The 16,549-nt window shown below is 38.0% G+C and overlaps 1 protein-coding gene across 1 annotated transcript in view; it reads left to right on the top strand.

Annotated features, from left to right (window-relative positions):
- Nucleotides 1-16,549, top strand: part of MCTP1 (multiple C2 and transmembrane domain containing 1) — a 512,403-nt gene that overhangs the window by 401,481 nt on the left and 94,373 nt on the right. The window contains exon 15 of the mRNA XM_044916766.1: nucleotides 16,048-16,167. Coding sequence (XP_044772701.1) covers nucleotides 16,048-16,167 — 120 coding nt within the window. The remainder of the gene's footprint in view (nucleotides 1-16,047; nucleotides 16,168-16,549) is intronic.

Genomic DNA, 16,549 nt, shown 5'->3' with positions numbered 1-16,549 from the left:
AAAACTCCTCTGAACGCAAAGGAGCAATAAATGTCCAAAGAATCATCATGTAGATAGTCTCATCAATGAGCATGTTAAGCATTTCCAGAGTATGGGCAAGATACATCTAAGATCTATGATCATTCATTGACTTAGCCTAGATGTTCTCAGTTCTTTGTTTTGGAATTCACCTCCCCAGAAGATAAACCATTTTTATTTTTACACAACTGTACTAAAGTGTAATTTCTATACCATAAAATTCACCAGTTTAAATGTATAATTCACTGATTTTTAGTAAATATACAGAGTTGTACAACCATCATCCCAAAAAGATCACTCATGCCAGTTACAGTCACTCCCTGTTTCCACCTCCAGCCCCTAGCAACCACTAGTCCATTTTCTATGTCTAGCGATTTGCTTTTTCTGAACATTTCACATAAATGGAATGGTGCAAAAGTAGTCTTGTACATCTGACTTGTTTCATTTAGCATAATGATTCTGAGTCCATGACACAGAATGTGTCAGTAGTGTCTTCTTTTTATTGTTGTAGCATTCCAGTGTATGGATATGGCACATTTTCATTTTCCACTTGCCAGGTTATAAACAATTGGATTATTTCCATTTGGGAGGTATCACGGATAATGTTGCGATAAATAAGCATTCATGTTACAAGGCTTTAGTGTGGGCGTATGTTTTCATTTCTTTTCCGTGATAACTAGGGAGTAGAAGTGTTGATTCATATGTTAAGTTTAGGTTTGTTTACCTTTTTAAGGAACTACCAAACTGTTTTCCAAAGTGACTACATCATTTTACATCCTCATCAGCATTTTAGGAGTTCTAGTTTCTCTATATCTTGACCATTCAGTACTTCCTGCCTTGATTAAAGCCACTCTAATAGGTATGAAGCAGTATTGCTTTGAAGTTTAATTTATGTCTCTCTAGTGAATGATGATGTTGAGCATCCTTTCATATGCTTATTAGCCATTCATATGTTTTCTTTGGTAAAATGTCTATTCAAATCTTTTGCCCAATTTTTAATTGGGGTTTTGTCTTTGTATTATTTTTAAGTGTTCTTTATATACACTGGATACAAATCCTGTATTGGATACATGATATGCAATTATTTTTTCCCAGTATATGGCTTGTCTTTTCATTTTCTTAATAGTATCTCTCTCCCTTTTTTTTTTGTATTTTTTTATTATGTTAATCACCATACATTACATAATTAGTTTTTGATGTAGTGTTCCATGATTCATTGTTTGCATATAATAGCCAGTGCTCCATTCAGTACATGCCCTCTTTAATACCCATCACCAGGCTAACCCATCCCCCCACCCCCTCCCCTCTAGAACCCTCAGTTGGTTTCTCAGAGTCCATAGTCTCTCATGGTTCATCTCCCCCTCCGAATGCCCCCCCTTCATTTTTCCCTTCCTACTATCTTCTTCAATTTTTTTAACATATAATGTATTATTTGTTTCAGAGGTATAGGTCTGTGATTCAACAGTCTTACACAATTCACAGCGCTCACCATAGCACATACCCTCCCCAATGTCTATCACCCAGCCACCCCATCCCTCCCACCCCCACTACTCCAACAACCCTCAGTTTGTTTCCTGAGATTAAGAATTCCTCATATCAGTGAGGTCATATGATACATGTCTTTCTCTGATTGACTTATTTTGCTCAGCATAATACCCTCCAGTTCCATCCACGTCGTTGCAAATGGCAAGATTTCATTCCTTCTGATGGCTGCATAATATTCCGTTGTGTATATATATACCACATCTTCTTTATCCATTCATCTATCGATGGACATGTTGGCTCTTTCCACAGTTTGGCTATTGTGGACATTGCTGCTATAAACATCGGGGTGCATGTACCCCTTCGGATCCCTACATTTGTATCTTTGGGGCAAATACCCAGTAGCGCAGTTACTGGGTCATATGATAGCTCTATTTGCAACTTTTTGAGGAACCTCCATACTGTTTTCCAGAGTGGCTGCACCAGCTTGCATTCCCACCAACAGTGTAGGAGTGTTCCCCTTTCTCCACATCCCCGCCAACATCTGTCGTTTCCTGACATGTTAATTTTAGCCATTCTGACTGGTGTGAGGTGGTACCTCATTGAGGTTTTGATTTGGATTTCCCTGATGCCGAGCGATGTTGAGCACTTTTTCATGTGTCTGTTGGCCATTTGGATGTCTTCTTTGGAAAAATGTCTGTTCATGTCTTCTGCCCATTTCTTGATTGGATCATTTGTTCTTTGGGTGTTGAGTTTGATAAGTTCTTTATAGATTTTGGATACTAGCCCTTTATCTGATATGTCATTTGCAAATATCTTCTCCCATTCTGTTGGTTGTCTTTTGGTTTTCTTGACTGTTTCTTTTGCTGTGCAAAAGCTGTTTATCTTGATGAAGTCCCAAGAGTTCATTTTTGCCCTTGCTTCCCTTGCCTTTGGCGATGTTTCTAGGAAGAAGTTGCTGCAGCTGAGGTCGAAGAGGTTGCTGCCTGTGTTCTCCTTTAGGATTTTGGTGGACTCCTGTCTCACATTTAGGTCTTTCCGCCATTTTGAGTCTATTTTTGTGTGTGGTGTAAGGAAATGGTGCAGTTTCATTCTTCTGCATGTGGCTGTCCAATTTTCCCAACACCATTTGTTGAAGAGACTGTCTTTTTTCCATTGGACATTCTTTCCTGCTTTGTCGAAGATTAGTTGACCATAGAGTTGAGGGTCCATTTCCAGGGTCTCTATTCTGTTCCATTGATCTATGTGTCTGTTTTTGTGCCAGTACCATACTGTCTTGATGATTACAGCTTAGTAATAGAGCTTGAAGTCCGGAATTGTGATGCCACCAGGCCCAGAGAACCCCCCTCAAAATCAGTAAATATAGGTCAACACCCCGACATCTAATAATAGTATCTCTTGAAGCACAAAAGTTTTTAACTTTTAATGAAGTCTAATTTTTAGATGCATATTTAGATCATGCTTTTGGTGTTGTATGTGAATTTTTGCCTAGCCCAAGGCCATAACTACTTTCTCCTTGTTTCCTTCAAGAAGTAGTTTTATAGTTTTCACTCTATGATCAATTTTATATTAAGTTTTGTATATGGTAATTTTATTACTTCTAAAGATAGATTCACTTATAGCATCCTGCTAATTTCCATGGAGTATACTTAAAGGTATCTTTGGGAGGGTTCTGAAGGCAAGTAGAAGGGGGTAGTTTTTTGGTATACCTGACCTAATTCCAAGCTGATTTATCTTTTGGTTAGTATTAAAATTTACTTTTTGAAATAGCCACCTACTAGTAACTCGTATTTTTCCTTGAGAGGACATTAAATTCCAGAGAGCTCAAGAACCCTTCTGACGCTTGTGAAGAATTCAAATATTGAGCAAAGTATTCTCTGAGTCACTGTCCCACTAATGAGTGTCCAAATAAATTGTCTGAAAGAAACTGATGTTCATCACATGAGAGTTTAACATCAGAGTTATCCCATCTGAACCTATGATCGTGCCTCCTTAATGTCCTCTTAAGAGAATGCAACATTTAGTTATTCAGAAAACTGGTAATAATAACACGCTGCTAGAAAAAGTCAGAAAATCTTGATTCAAAAAGTCCTTGAAGAAGTATAAATGTTTGTTGAGAATCCTACATCAGTACCATGTGGCTCAACAAAATGTGTCCACTCCCGACAGGTTATTTTTAGAAATGAGGTTTTACAGGCAATCAAACACAGCAACAAAAATGCCTGAAAGATAATACATGTCAGCATCTCCATGTCAATGAAGTGAAAGCTTTTCTGAAAATGAAATGGCCTTCTTTTAGAACTCTGGAATCCTAAACTACCAGACATTTCAGGAACTATTTTGGCTGAAAATGATATGAGAGATTTTTCTTTTTCATAATTTTTATTACAGTGGAAATGGTTTTTGTATTTCTAACAGTTTGACAAGAGCTAATTACAATGCGCTCATCTGCTTGGCGGACTAATTTGAGCCATCGGGCATCAACACCATAGACATGCAGCAGCATTGCAAATGATACGCATGCTTCCCTTGCTCCAAGAATTTGTACTTGCTATAAAAGAAAACAGATTTGGACAGCCCTGAAAAAGTTGGGTTTGGTTTGAAGAAAACATTTCAGAATTACATTAGAGCTGGCCTACAAGTGAACTAAAAATACCTGCTCATCTCAGTGGTCTTGGCCCAGGGCCTTTCCTTTTACTGTAAAAGTCAGGCTGTTGGAACAGTTGGAGTTCAGCTTGCTTGCTGTCTAAACTAGTGTTCTCTGATAACTTCTGTTACCATTGAAACACAAGCCCTGTTGCATTTAAGAGAATGTTTGGAGGTGTGGAAAATAGCCAAGAGAAATGTCTACTTAGTGTTCAAACCTCTAGGCTTCCCGTGCAGTAACTACACTACTTAGATCTGTTAAGAAACGGGAGAAAGACATTCATCAGTAAACATTACACAGCAAGGGTAAAAGACGGAATGGAGTAAAGAAGGCTGTTAAAATCAGCCTAAGATGATTATTTGAATTGCAAAGAGAAATGTTCAGACATAGCTAGAGCTGCTAAACATAACTCTTGAAGTTTTTCCAGAACAGAGGGATTGGGGGGAATGAGACCAGTGAAGGAGAAAATTAGAAAATTATAAGACAGAATGGGAGATGAAGTTTCAGAAGCTGGTAAGATAGCTGAAATACATGATATTATTAGGTCTTAAATATATTTATAAAGGTGAAAATTTTAAAACATGTTTTCTGACTTTGGCTCTGTGATTTTAAGATTGAAATGAAGATATTAAATCTGGACAAAGAAATCACCAATGGTAACAGCTAGGTTATAGCATGAAGGAATTAAACAGAAAGATCAAAAATCAATAGCCCAGGGAAGATATTCATGGTAAGTTGAATAAGTCCGGGTGAGATCATTTGAGTGGCAATGAATCAGAATGGCACCAAACATCCCCAAATTTGGCAGAGGGCAACCCTCTGCACATCAACTACTATATATATATAGTATATATATAAAGCAGTCACTGCAATTGATCATCTGCTTTTTTAAAGGCATTCCTGTTCAGGGACATAGAATAGGGACTATAAAGACGACAGTACGAATTTTTAAAGTAACTTGTGCCGCAGACTTTACTAACATGTGTTTGGCTGGGTATCCTATTTTCTGGCACAGTATAGAGAACAGAGGGAGTTTCCCCCCACGAGCAACTGCAGTACCAGCTGTTGCCCTAAATATTGTACCTGTTCATGACGGAGATGACTTTAAAGCCAGGTTTCAAGCTTAGGGAAGATTTTACATTTTGTACATCAGCAAACATTGCTATCGGATTTGTAAGTCTAGTTACAGCATTTACACACACAAAGAAAGGAGTTGATGAGGAGCGTACTTCAAAAGGAGTAATAGTAACAGATTCGTTTCTTTAAAAATGTAAAAGCCTGGGTGGCTCAGTCCGTGAAGCGTCGGACTCTCGATTTCAGCTTGGGTCATGATCTCAGGGTTGGGAGGTCGAGGCCCACATCAGGCTCCGCGCTCAGCGCTGAGACTGCTGGTCCCTCACCCTCTGCTCCTCCCCCGACTCATGCATGCACACGTGTGCTCTCTCTGTCTCTCTCTCAAATAAATGCATTTTTAAGAAATAAAGATGTAAAAGATGACTATCTTTAATAAGCCTTAACAAACCTACAGCATTTCTAAAGCCCAGAAAACATAAATGGCACGTGTGTATGACAATATCCCCAAATAATATTATTTAGAAAATATATAGAAATTTGTATGACAGTATTCCCAAATGATATTATTTACACATTTAACCCAATAATTTATTAATAGTTTAAGAATTAAAAAAGAGGAAGAGATATCAGAACATTAGATCATGACTTGAATATCATGAAGAAAAAAGATGCCTTTTTCATTGGCCCTGGCAGCATACATAAAAGACAACAATAAATTGAGAACCAACATTAAAGTACTTTTTTTTTAATTAAAACATGGAATGTTCTTTACCTGTAGTAGTGAGACAGTCCTGGGTCCTTTCAGAACCAGCTGCAGCCTAGAGAAATGAGACACTAGAGAAGGATAAGCTTCAGTGAGCTTAACAGCCTTAACATATTCTTCCATGTTTCTTTGGATAGTCCTTCAGTATTTTTTAAAGCAGTCGTTACTTGATATCAACAACCTCTTCATGGACCAAACAGTACCAATTCCTCTTAATTATTCATGTTTGGTCATTTAAAACAATACAGTAAATATGTGTTGATCTGTAATCTACAAGAATGACTTGGCATGCAGCCTGATTTTGAACAAGAATTTCTGTGAATAATAAGGCCATTAAAACTAAAAACATAATTGTATTTGATCCTATGGCAGGCATTACAAACTACTGGGTAATGTACTCATTTCTAATGAAGGGGCCTGAGAGAATCAATAGTCTCCAGGCATCTATAAGCATTTGTCAAGTTGATTCTACATTCCAACTTTTACTAACATTAGACTCACAACGTTGCAGGGATTTCTTATCAGTTATTCATGTGTGGTTGTTGTGATGCTCCATTTGGACATACTCTGGGCTTTACATTTTGGAGTTGTCAGTGTTCTCAAAGCAAAGCCAGAACCTTTCATCCCTGACTTTGATAAAAATGACATGAAATACCAGTACAAGTTGTAAGCTGAAAGAGGAAAAAAAAAAATCTAAATAAATAACTTCCCAAGCCTCCTGGCTGGCAGGTTCTATTGATAGAATATCTCCATCAAGGAAAGTAGTGTGCATTATGCTATGATTGGTTGATAGCACCATCTTTGAGGTTGTTTGGGTCCATTTTGTTTTGGAGATTCTTCAGCAGGTGTTTCTGGGAGTCGTATGTAAGACATCTTCAAATGAGTTCTATCTCATTGTCCATGTGCTTTAATAGATGGAGTCAAGCTATGCTTTTCAAAAGGGCATGGGTGTACTGAGATTGTGGACTTTAAGTTCAGGAAGGAATTTAAAAACCCAGTGTATGGTTTCACAAAGTGAAGAATTGGAAGTTACTGATCTGTATTTATAAGTAGTCTAAGTAAATTTGAAGGAACAATGACCTTTCAACACTATTAGCAAATAATGACCTAAGTTATAGTATATACATTCAATTCAAAGCTTTACCAACACCCCAACCAGTTTCTCTCTCTTTTTTTGTTTTTCTACTCCTAACCATATATTCCTCCTGTCATCAGAAAAGAGGTAGATGGTTCTCTTGACATACTTTGCCTAGTCAATATAAGGGATCATTTAGTAGAGAGTGTGTTTTGATTTTTTTTTTTTTTTTGGTCTAAGCACACAAGCCACACACACACACACACCCCCAAAGCACAACAAAACACAACATACCAACTATCTTATCAGTTTGGTGTCTGTTTGAAACTACTCAAAAAGAAAGCAGTAGAGGGAGTCGTCAGAATTCTCATTCTAGTTGAGAGAAGGAAAGAGAAGCCATTGTATATGAGCATCTGTATGAGGCTCTTATGGACATGGGAAGTCTCCTGGTATCATTGTGGAATGACCCCAGGAAACAGCAGAACAAGTTGGAGCAATCCAGTGGGTCTGACGTTGTCACCATTTCCCTACTGTTTATTTTAGAAAACAGTCCAAACAAAGCAAAACCTCTCTTCAAAAGAGCAACATCTCATACTTTAAAAACCACCTTGAAAAAGCTGTCACTAAGCTGGGAATGAATCAGGTTCATTTTGCCTATCTTCTGTCCTCTTTTCACTGGAGGTGGTAGAAAAGGCCTTAGTGGAACCAACCAGAAATAAAGACCTTAGAGCAGGTGGTGATGCCATCTGGTTATTTAAATCAAGGCAAAACCAACCCCTTCCCAGAAGATGAAGTTCTAAAAACTGATGATGTGCAGAGTCTGACTTAATCCAAGGGAGAATAAATGGGCAGAGTGGGCTAACCTCCAGTTCTTCGTTAGCCATATTTTTAAGAAATGTTAAACGTTAATAGATGGTGAGAAAGAGACTAGAGCAGGCGCCTGGGTGGCTCAGATGGTTAAGCATCTGCCTTCGGCTCAGGTCATGATCTCAGGGTCCTGGGATCGAGTCCCGCATCGGGTTCCCTGCTCAGTGCAGAGCCTGCTTCTCCCTCTCCCTCTGCCACTCCCTCTGCTTGTGCTCTTCTGTCTATCTCTCTGTCAAATAAATCAATAAAATCTTAAAAAAAAAAAAAGAGACTAGAGCAAATGCTAAAGATTGAGTGAAATTTTTTTCTATACTACTGTCTCACCCTAACTCCTTAAGTCAGAATTCATGCCATCATCTGGGAAATAGACCTATCCTCCTTCTGCATACACTTTTTTTAAAGGATTTTATTTAGACAGCTGGGGGAGGGGTGGGGAGGGGAGGGAGAGAGGATTCCAAGCAGACTGCCCCCACAAAGTGCAGAGCCTGTCATGGGGCTCGATCCCATGACCCTGAGGTCATGACCTGAGCCAAAACCAAGAGTCAGGCACCTAACTGACTGAGCCACCCAGGCGCCCCATCCGTATACATTTGTTAATATGCATACCATTTCTTCTTTGCTAAGTTGAGGATGATCTATTGTCTATGTGAGAGAATTGGCAATGTTTCTCAAAGAGGAGTGGTGGTAGCATTTGGGACAGGAAAATTTTTCATTGGGCAGCACTCTTCCACATAGTAGAGGGTGTTTCACACCCTGGCCCTACCCACTCAATGCCAGTATCTTCCCTCTCCCACCCCACTGTGGCAATGAAAAATATCCCTGGATATATCCAAATGAACCAAGGGGGAGGGACGTGGCCGCACAGTACCCAAGTTTGAAAGTTGACCCTCTTCCCTTCCCTCCTTTCTCTCCCTGTACCTAAAAGGATTTAAAGAGGCATTTGATGGGATTAATTTGCCAAGAGGGCTTTCATTTGCTTTTTACTATACTCTTGAATCATATTTTTAATTCAAGAATTTTATAACCTTGCTGATGGCTTTTTCGCAAAGCCATATTTTTAGGTCCCACTTTACGTTCCCTAGCTTTCTTCTTTAAGTAAAGTTGAAATACTTTTTTTTTTTTTTAAAGATGTATTTACTTGTCAGAGAGAAAGAAAGAGAAAGAGCACAAGCAGGGGGAACGGCAGGCAGAAGGAGAAGCAGGCTCCCTGCTGAGCAAGGAGCTTGATGCAGGACTTGATCCCAGTACCCCTGGATCATGACCTGAGCCAAAGGCAGACACTTGGTTAACTGACTGAGCCACCCAGGCATCATGAAATACTTTCCTTTTAAGGACTGATTACCTTAAACAGTTTTTTTGTGTACTGCTAAGCGCCTTAAAGTTTGTTGTTGTTGTTGTTTTGGTTTGTTTTAAAGCACTGCCTAGTTCCTCAACAGGCAAATGCTATATATTTATCATCTTTCTAATTTGAGGCCTCTCTCAGATCAGAGAATATTCCCATACCAGATGCTGTCTGTTAGGTTAAGCATATATGTACTTTTGATACATTTCCTCATTCTCTTTTACCTAAAGTAGGTATTATTGGATGATGAAACAAACAGGAAAATGTCAGAGAGGGAATGCTGGGTGAAAAATGGGTTAATACTGTGAAGGCCGGAGTGTGAATGTGTTAAATTTAAGAAAAAAATGAATTGAAATTAAGGAGGAAAAGGATTTTCTGAAAGGGCCATGAAATAATTAATTGTTTTGTAGGAGAGGGCCTTTCCATGTAGGCAGAGAATTTTTTCTTCACTTCTTTCTGAAGAGACAGTCAAATAGAGAATCTCATCTCTTAATTAGAAAGAAAAATACTCATCAAACACATCTCATCACTGGAGAGCTAATGATCCACAGCTGTTAGTCTGAAAGGGCAGGCTTTTTTCCTGAACAGTAGGAAGTGTTAATCATTTTGGATGAGATTTCTTTTTAAAATATACTGTAGTTTGCAAAAGAATAGGATATTCAATATTCACACTTAAATGATTTTTTTGAAGTGTTCTCCCCCAGGGATACTGTCATGTGTTGCACTGAATGATCATTGAATGCAGGCATCTTCCACTGCACTTCAATGAGAGCATCAATTGATGGGATGATGTGAATCGCCCCGTCCTGCCTGGGACTCTTAAGACCCCAGGCTCAAAGAAAGAAAAATCATGCATGTCTTGCACCTCCTAAGAAATGGTTTTGCTCTAAAATCTTAATATTTTGAATCATTCACTCTACTTGACATAATTTGCCTTGTTTAAATACGAGTGGAAAGCCTTAGCCCACCTTCACTTAGCTTCTGAGTGAAAAAGGGTTTTTTTGTTTGTTTGTTGGTTTGTTTAATCTTCATGTGAAAAAGTAGGGCTTTTTTTATCTGTAAAAATGTAATTGGCTCATTCATTTTCTAATCTCTGGCTGTACCGGCACCTTGCTAACCTCTTCTAAACATTTTGGACAGAAGAAAACCCCGTTTAATAGAAACGTTGTGAATAGCCAACTTTTGATTATTCAGAGCCATGCAGGATAGTGAGAAAGGGGAGGAATGAATTTGGGCTTCACAAACCTCATTTTGACCATTAGTTGTTGACCTCTCTGCCATGCGAAACCCTTACCAGAACACCTAAGAAGTGGTATTCCATTTCCTTGCATTAATGCAAAAGTAGTTATCTCAGAGCAAGAGGAAGGAAAGATATAGACATACAGAAAATCTACAAATTGAATGATCAGTCTGTAAATAATTGATAACGTTTGAGCATCAATATTCACTGTAAAAATCCTCCTTAGAGGCAGTGGAGTACTGATGGAAAAACACACTGGATTGGGTATCAGAAGACCTGGCTCTGCCACCCAGTAGCAGGTGTCCATAGACAAGTCTCAAATTTGAGCCTCAGTTTACCTATTTGCAAAACAAGCACAGTAGTCTCTGCCTTCCCAGCTTGCCTCTCAGGACTTTTTCCCTAAAGTTTGTTTTTTATGTAATGTGATATAAGACATTTGTTAGGATGAATGATTTTATTTATCTTTCAGTAAATTATAGATTTTCAAAAAAGCCACTCTCAATATTTATGATTAAATTTAGATAGCTTTTAAAGTCTAGCCCAAATAGACACTGAATAATTGCATTCTGTGATGTTGATGCTAATGTCATAGGCAAGATAACATTGATTTAGATGAAAGGCATTTGGATTTAAAAGAAAAAAAAATTATGAACAGGAATTGATAGTCACAAAACAGCTAGTTCAGAACAAGATTCTTTTATATCTAGGGGCAGATATAGAGGTTGTTTAAAATGGTTAACATTTAAATGCCTGATTAAGTCTGGAGTTCACAAAATCTGCAGTGTGTGCTAATGCCAATTACTAGAAATAATGAGTTTATGTAAAGACCTGGATTTTTCTTGTTTCAGCTATTAGCAAAAATTTTAACAGCAACCCCTCTAATTGCACACTTACGATTTCCTTCCAACAAAACCCTTTCACACACAAATCCCTCTAAGAAACACCACCCATCTTCTATAACTGCTTAAAGGGGAATTATGATAGTGACCATTCCTGGAGTATTAGTTTATAAAGTCTCTGAATTTTTCAGAAACAATTTTAAATATGAAAACATCAAATTGATAATACTTGGACTTACTGAGTACTTTGTGATAAAGTGTTTTCACATACTTTACAGGAGTTGTTCCCCACAGCCAACTTGTGAAATAGGCAGGTGTTACCATCTCCATTTGATAAATAATAGACTCAAAAGAGAATAACTGACTTGCTCAAGGTCCTGTGATGATCAAAGAGCAGAAATGGATCTAAAACCACTTCTTCAGTCTTCTGGTCCAGACCATATTTATTATAGACACCACTGTCTCCTTGGAAAAAGAATATGTGTCAGTTAGCTTTTGCTGTATAACAAACCACCCCATAATTTGTAGCTTAAAGCAACTACCACTTATTTAGTGATGATTCTGTGGGCCAGCACTTTGGACCAGGTTCAGTTTGGGTTCTGGAAGTATGGGCAGGATAAATGCTGGGACCTTTATGGTTTGTATTTATATTCTGTGACTGTGTCAGGGATTATTTTTTGAATTGTTCCCTGATTTCTTTTTCTACCCCATTTTAGCCTGTTATGATATCTGACTTTTTTCTCTCAAACTCAGGAGTAAGTGGAGTCAGGACCAAGGATAGATCCTGTATTGTCTGGTCTTTCCTGGGGTTTCTCTGAGATATCTTTCACGTGCTGCCCTAGGAGGACACTGAGGACCTGGTCCTGGGTGTTATCTTGGTTTTCTGTAAGAGGAGAGGATCAATCTCAGTGCAGGTGGGCCCTGAGAGAAGGGAAGCTTGAGTGTAGAGACAATAAGCTAAAAGGTACCCTCCCTCCTCTGAAGGCTCTCTTTATTGGATAATCCTCTCCTGCTAATAATTATTATAATAATCACTAATACTATAATCCAGAGACCATGTCATATCTTAATTTTGAACATCAACTATTGTGTATCACATAGTAATGTTCAATAAGTATAGTTTATTGTTAATCGGTGTTTATGTTCTTTTTTACTTTGACCTTTTGAAATCTCCAGTTAATTATTTTTTTTTTGAAGATTTTATTTATTTATTCATGAGAGACAGAGAGAGAGAGGCAGAGGGAGAAGCAGGCTCCCAAGGAGCAGGGAGCCCGATGCGGGACTCGATCCCAGGACCCCAGGATCATGACCTGAGCCGAAGGCAGACGCTTAACCAACTGAGCCACCCAGGTGCCCACTCTCCAGTTAATTATTGAGGAAGAAAAAAAATGAATGCTTTTGTATTTAGACTTTATTCAAAGCTCTCTTGTTTTTTTTTTTTAAAGGTATTCTCAACAGCAGAGGCCCCTTACCTAATTACCTAAATATTAGATTCTTTTTTTTTTAAAGATTTTATTTATTTATTTGAGAGAGAGAGAGAATGAGAGACAGCACGAGAGGGAAGAGAGCAGAGGGAGAAGCAGACTCCCTGCCGAGCAGGGAGCCCGATGCGGGACTCGATCCCGGGACTCCAGGATCATGACCTGAGCCGAAGGCAGTCACTTAACCAACTGAGCCACCCAGGCACCCTAAATATTAGATTCTTAAAGAAAACAAAATAGGGAAGATTATTTTTCCATTGCCAAGATCCATGAAACTCCTGCAACTCTACCCTTTTTTTTTTTTTTTTTTTTTGGTCTCTTCTGTATCTTTCCCCGTCTTATGTTCTGGTGCTTGTGTTGTTAGGGCATATAAATACCACAGGTATTAATTAGACATGGCCTGTCAGTTCTGAGTGCTGTATTTTAAGAAAGCTATTGCTTTTTTATGGATTTGGATGTGGTGAGAGGATGATGTCCACAATGGAGACGTGCCCAGAAATCATGCCTTGTGGAGTGGTGCTTTAAGCAACTAGTGATGTTGTATCTAGAGAAGAGAAAGGCGTGATAGGTGTCTTGATTACTTGGTTATCACCTAGAAAGTGTATTCTGTGCAATACCTGTCCTCCAACTAACACTAATAGACATTCCCAGTAACTTTATTCTGGGTGACATCAGAACTCTAACACCAGTGAGTGGACATTACAGGATGGAATGTCTGTGCTTAATAAATTTAAAATAAATACAATTGGTGACATTTAGCTGTGGAATCATCTGAGTCCCATCCATGAGGCCAGAACACATCAAGTCAAGTGAATGTCCTCAGAAGAGGCAAACATAGAGGAAGGTCCAAAAGGAAAGATGGTAGTCAGACCATAATACACGAGACAGTTTATGACTGCATGGCCAGAATGGAAAGAGAATCTTTCTATGCCTCAGGGAGAAATTGGTTAGTGGCATCCCAGGTTGTAATTCTGAATATATTTTCATGAATTTACTTGATGTTACATAATGGCTATATAGTACTTTTACTGAAACAATAATTAAGTAGATTTATGGTAAAAGAACCCAGTACCCATTTATTCATTAATGCAGCAAATATATATTTATTGAACACCTTCTATTCCTAAGCACTCTTCTGGGCTCTGGGGATAGAATAAGAACAAAAAGAAAAAGTCCTTATCCTTAAAGAGCTTATATTCTAGTAACTGCCTAAATTTTGCAAATAAATGGGTAAAGAATTAATATGGATTCTAGCCAAAAATAATTTTCCCTTTTACATGTGTTCGTGTCTGTCAGATTTGCCTTAATTAATTTCCTGAATAAAGAATTATCTTTTAAAAATATATTTAAATAGAATAATCATAACCATCAATTATAATTTGTATCATCTTTATATATATTGCATAAATTTCAAAAATTAAATAGAAATATTTTATTTTTCTGGAAATCCTTCTACTTATGAAAGTAAAGATGAGGCTCATGTCTCATGCATTGATACATTTGAGATTTTTCTTATTCAGGAACTTGAATCTATAGTTTCCATGTAATTCTGTCCAAAAGTCATTTCTTGGGTTACTAAATCATTATTTGTGGGTGTCCATCTGGGTTATGAATATCCCAAGAATTCAGGATTTAATGTCACATTAAAAAAAAAAAACAGATGTCACAGTAATGTCATGAAGTCATTTTAAATAGAAGGGATATTAAAGGTTATTGGGTCTATAGACCCGTGTATTTAGAAATGAAAACACGGAGGCAGAGTGACTTTCTAAGGCCTGGAATCTGTCTTCTGGTCCTTAAGCCATGGGTTTCTCTACCCCTCCACACAGGCTGATTTTCTTCACCATCTTACTAGGCTGTATAGGCTTGGCTAAACAGTCCGTGCTGCCCTGCCTGACGTGAGTGTTCTCAGGGCGCTGCTCCTGACCCTCCTGGCCTGTCAAACGCCTGATATCTGTGTTACCCCAACCAGCTGGCTCAAATTCCCACTTACACTATGGTTCAGCTAAATCTCAGGAGGCAGATGACTTCCAGTTTTCAGTAATGGAATAAGCATCACCTGAGGACCCTAGTCAATATTAGTTAACTTTCTGAATTTCATAAGGTATCGATAAACATGTACACAACAATACAAATGTTTTCTGAGCACTTATTGGGTACCACGCAGTGTGTTAACTTCCTAACACATTTCAACTCTTTAGTTCTCACGGTCTGTCAGGTGGATACGCTTCTCAGCCCCATTTTACAGAGGCAGAAACTGAAGGCAAGATGGTGCCAGAAATGATGGGACTAGTCAGCATTAGGGATGGAATCCAGCTCTTCGGTACCTCCACAAAATCATTTGACTTAATGTTGCCTTGTTTGGCAGCTGGAGCCACAGACTTAGAGAGTTTAGATGATCTCTTCAGGATTATAAGAGGGGGGATGGGTGCGAGGGCAAGTCACACTTTGTACACAGCGCTGCTGATTTTACAGTGCAGATGATCTTAGAATGGGTCCTCCTGCCAGGCTAAGTGAGCTCTTACTCTAATATTTGTCTTACAATTAAAAAATAATTTACATAGAGAGTCGGTAGTTTTCAAAGATAGTAGACAAAGACATTGAAAAATTTCCTTTGACAAAGTTATTCTATTTTTTAAATAGCTGTTTGATTTCTATGGTAATGCTAAATGTTAAGCCACCCTATTTTTACACTTACTGGTAGCAGTGCTTTTATTCATAATGTGAGATCTTTGGCTCACTGGTGCAGACTTGGTGTTTTCATCTGCCTATTATGCGTGTTGCATTGTGAGATTCAAAAAAAAAAAAAAAAGTCCGTGATATTAAACAGTGATTCATTCTTTATCATTAAGGCAGATAGACCAGCTATGTCTGACAATGTAGTGAAGCTCATTTGGCAGCCTTTTTTTTTTTTAACTCTATTTTGTCCAACCTGACCATAATTTCACTAGATGAGAAAAATTAAAATTACCCTGTTGATAGTGTGATGATACCAGTCTTCCTTCATAGAAATTAAATTAAAAATCCTAACAGTAACTTTCCAGGGGTCAGTTGTGCTTTTAGAAAAATGCCTAACAAGTTCTCAAGGTTTTGTTTTCAAGATAAATCTTTCCATTCTGAAGCATTTAGTTTTGCGTTTTTGAAGTGGGCTACGGATAAGACAGTCCATTTAATGAAAGTCAGAGTTGACTCATCTTTTTCTCTCTCCTTCTCCTCTAGCTCTTTCTCTTTGTTGTCTGGAACTTTGAGCTCTACATGATACCACTGGTTTTGTTGTTACTGTTGACATGGAACTACTTCTTGATAATATCAGGGAAAGATAACAGGCAACGTGATACAGTAAGTTTCTGCTTTCTTATTTGTATGTGTTTTTGTTCTTATTCCTCGTCCCTCTGACAAGATCAACAATGATTTATTTTTACAAACCAGAAGTTCTGTTCATAAATACTCGAGTTTGGAAGAAAGTTTTAATCAGTTCAAAACTAACAACTCTTTGGTCCTAACATAAGATAAAGTATTCACCTGTTTCTAACATGACTCATCTTGGTAGGAACTAAAATCAAGAGCATACCGAAGAATGAGCTATGACTTTTAATTATAAATGGGTTATTTCAAATGAGTATTTCTTTTACTCTCCTTATTTGTTTATGTCTTAATCTTGAGTTAAGATATATCACAAAATTATTTATGATCAGACCAAATGAATGTATTTTATTTAAGA

Source organism: Neomonachus schauinslandi, chromosome 7 (assembly GCF_002201575.2).
Source record: "Neomonachus schauinslandi chromosome 7, ASM220157v2, whole genome shotgun sequence".
NCBI lineage: Eukaryota > Metazoa > Chordata > Mammalia > Carnivora > Phocidae > Neomonachus > Neomonachus schauinslandi.
This window is presented reverse-complemented; position numbering and strand designations above follow the sequence as displayed.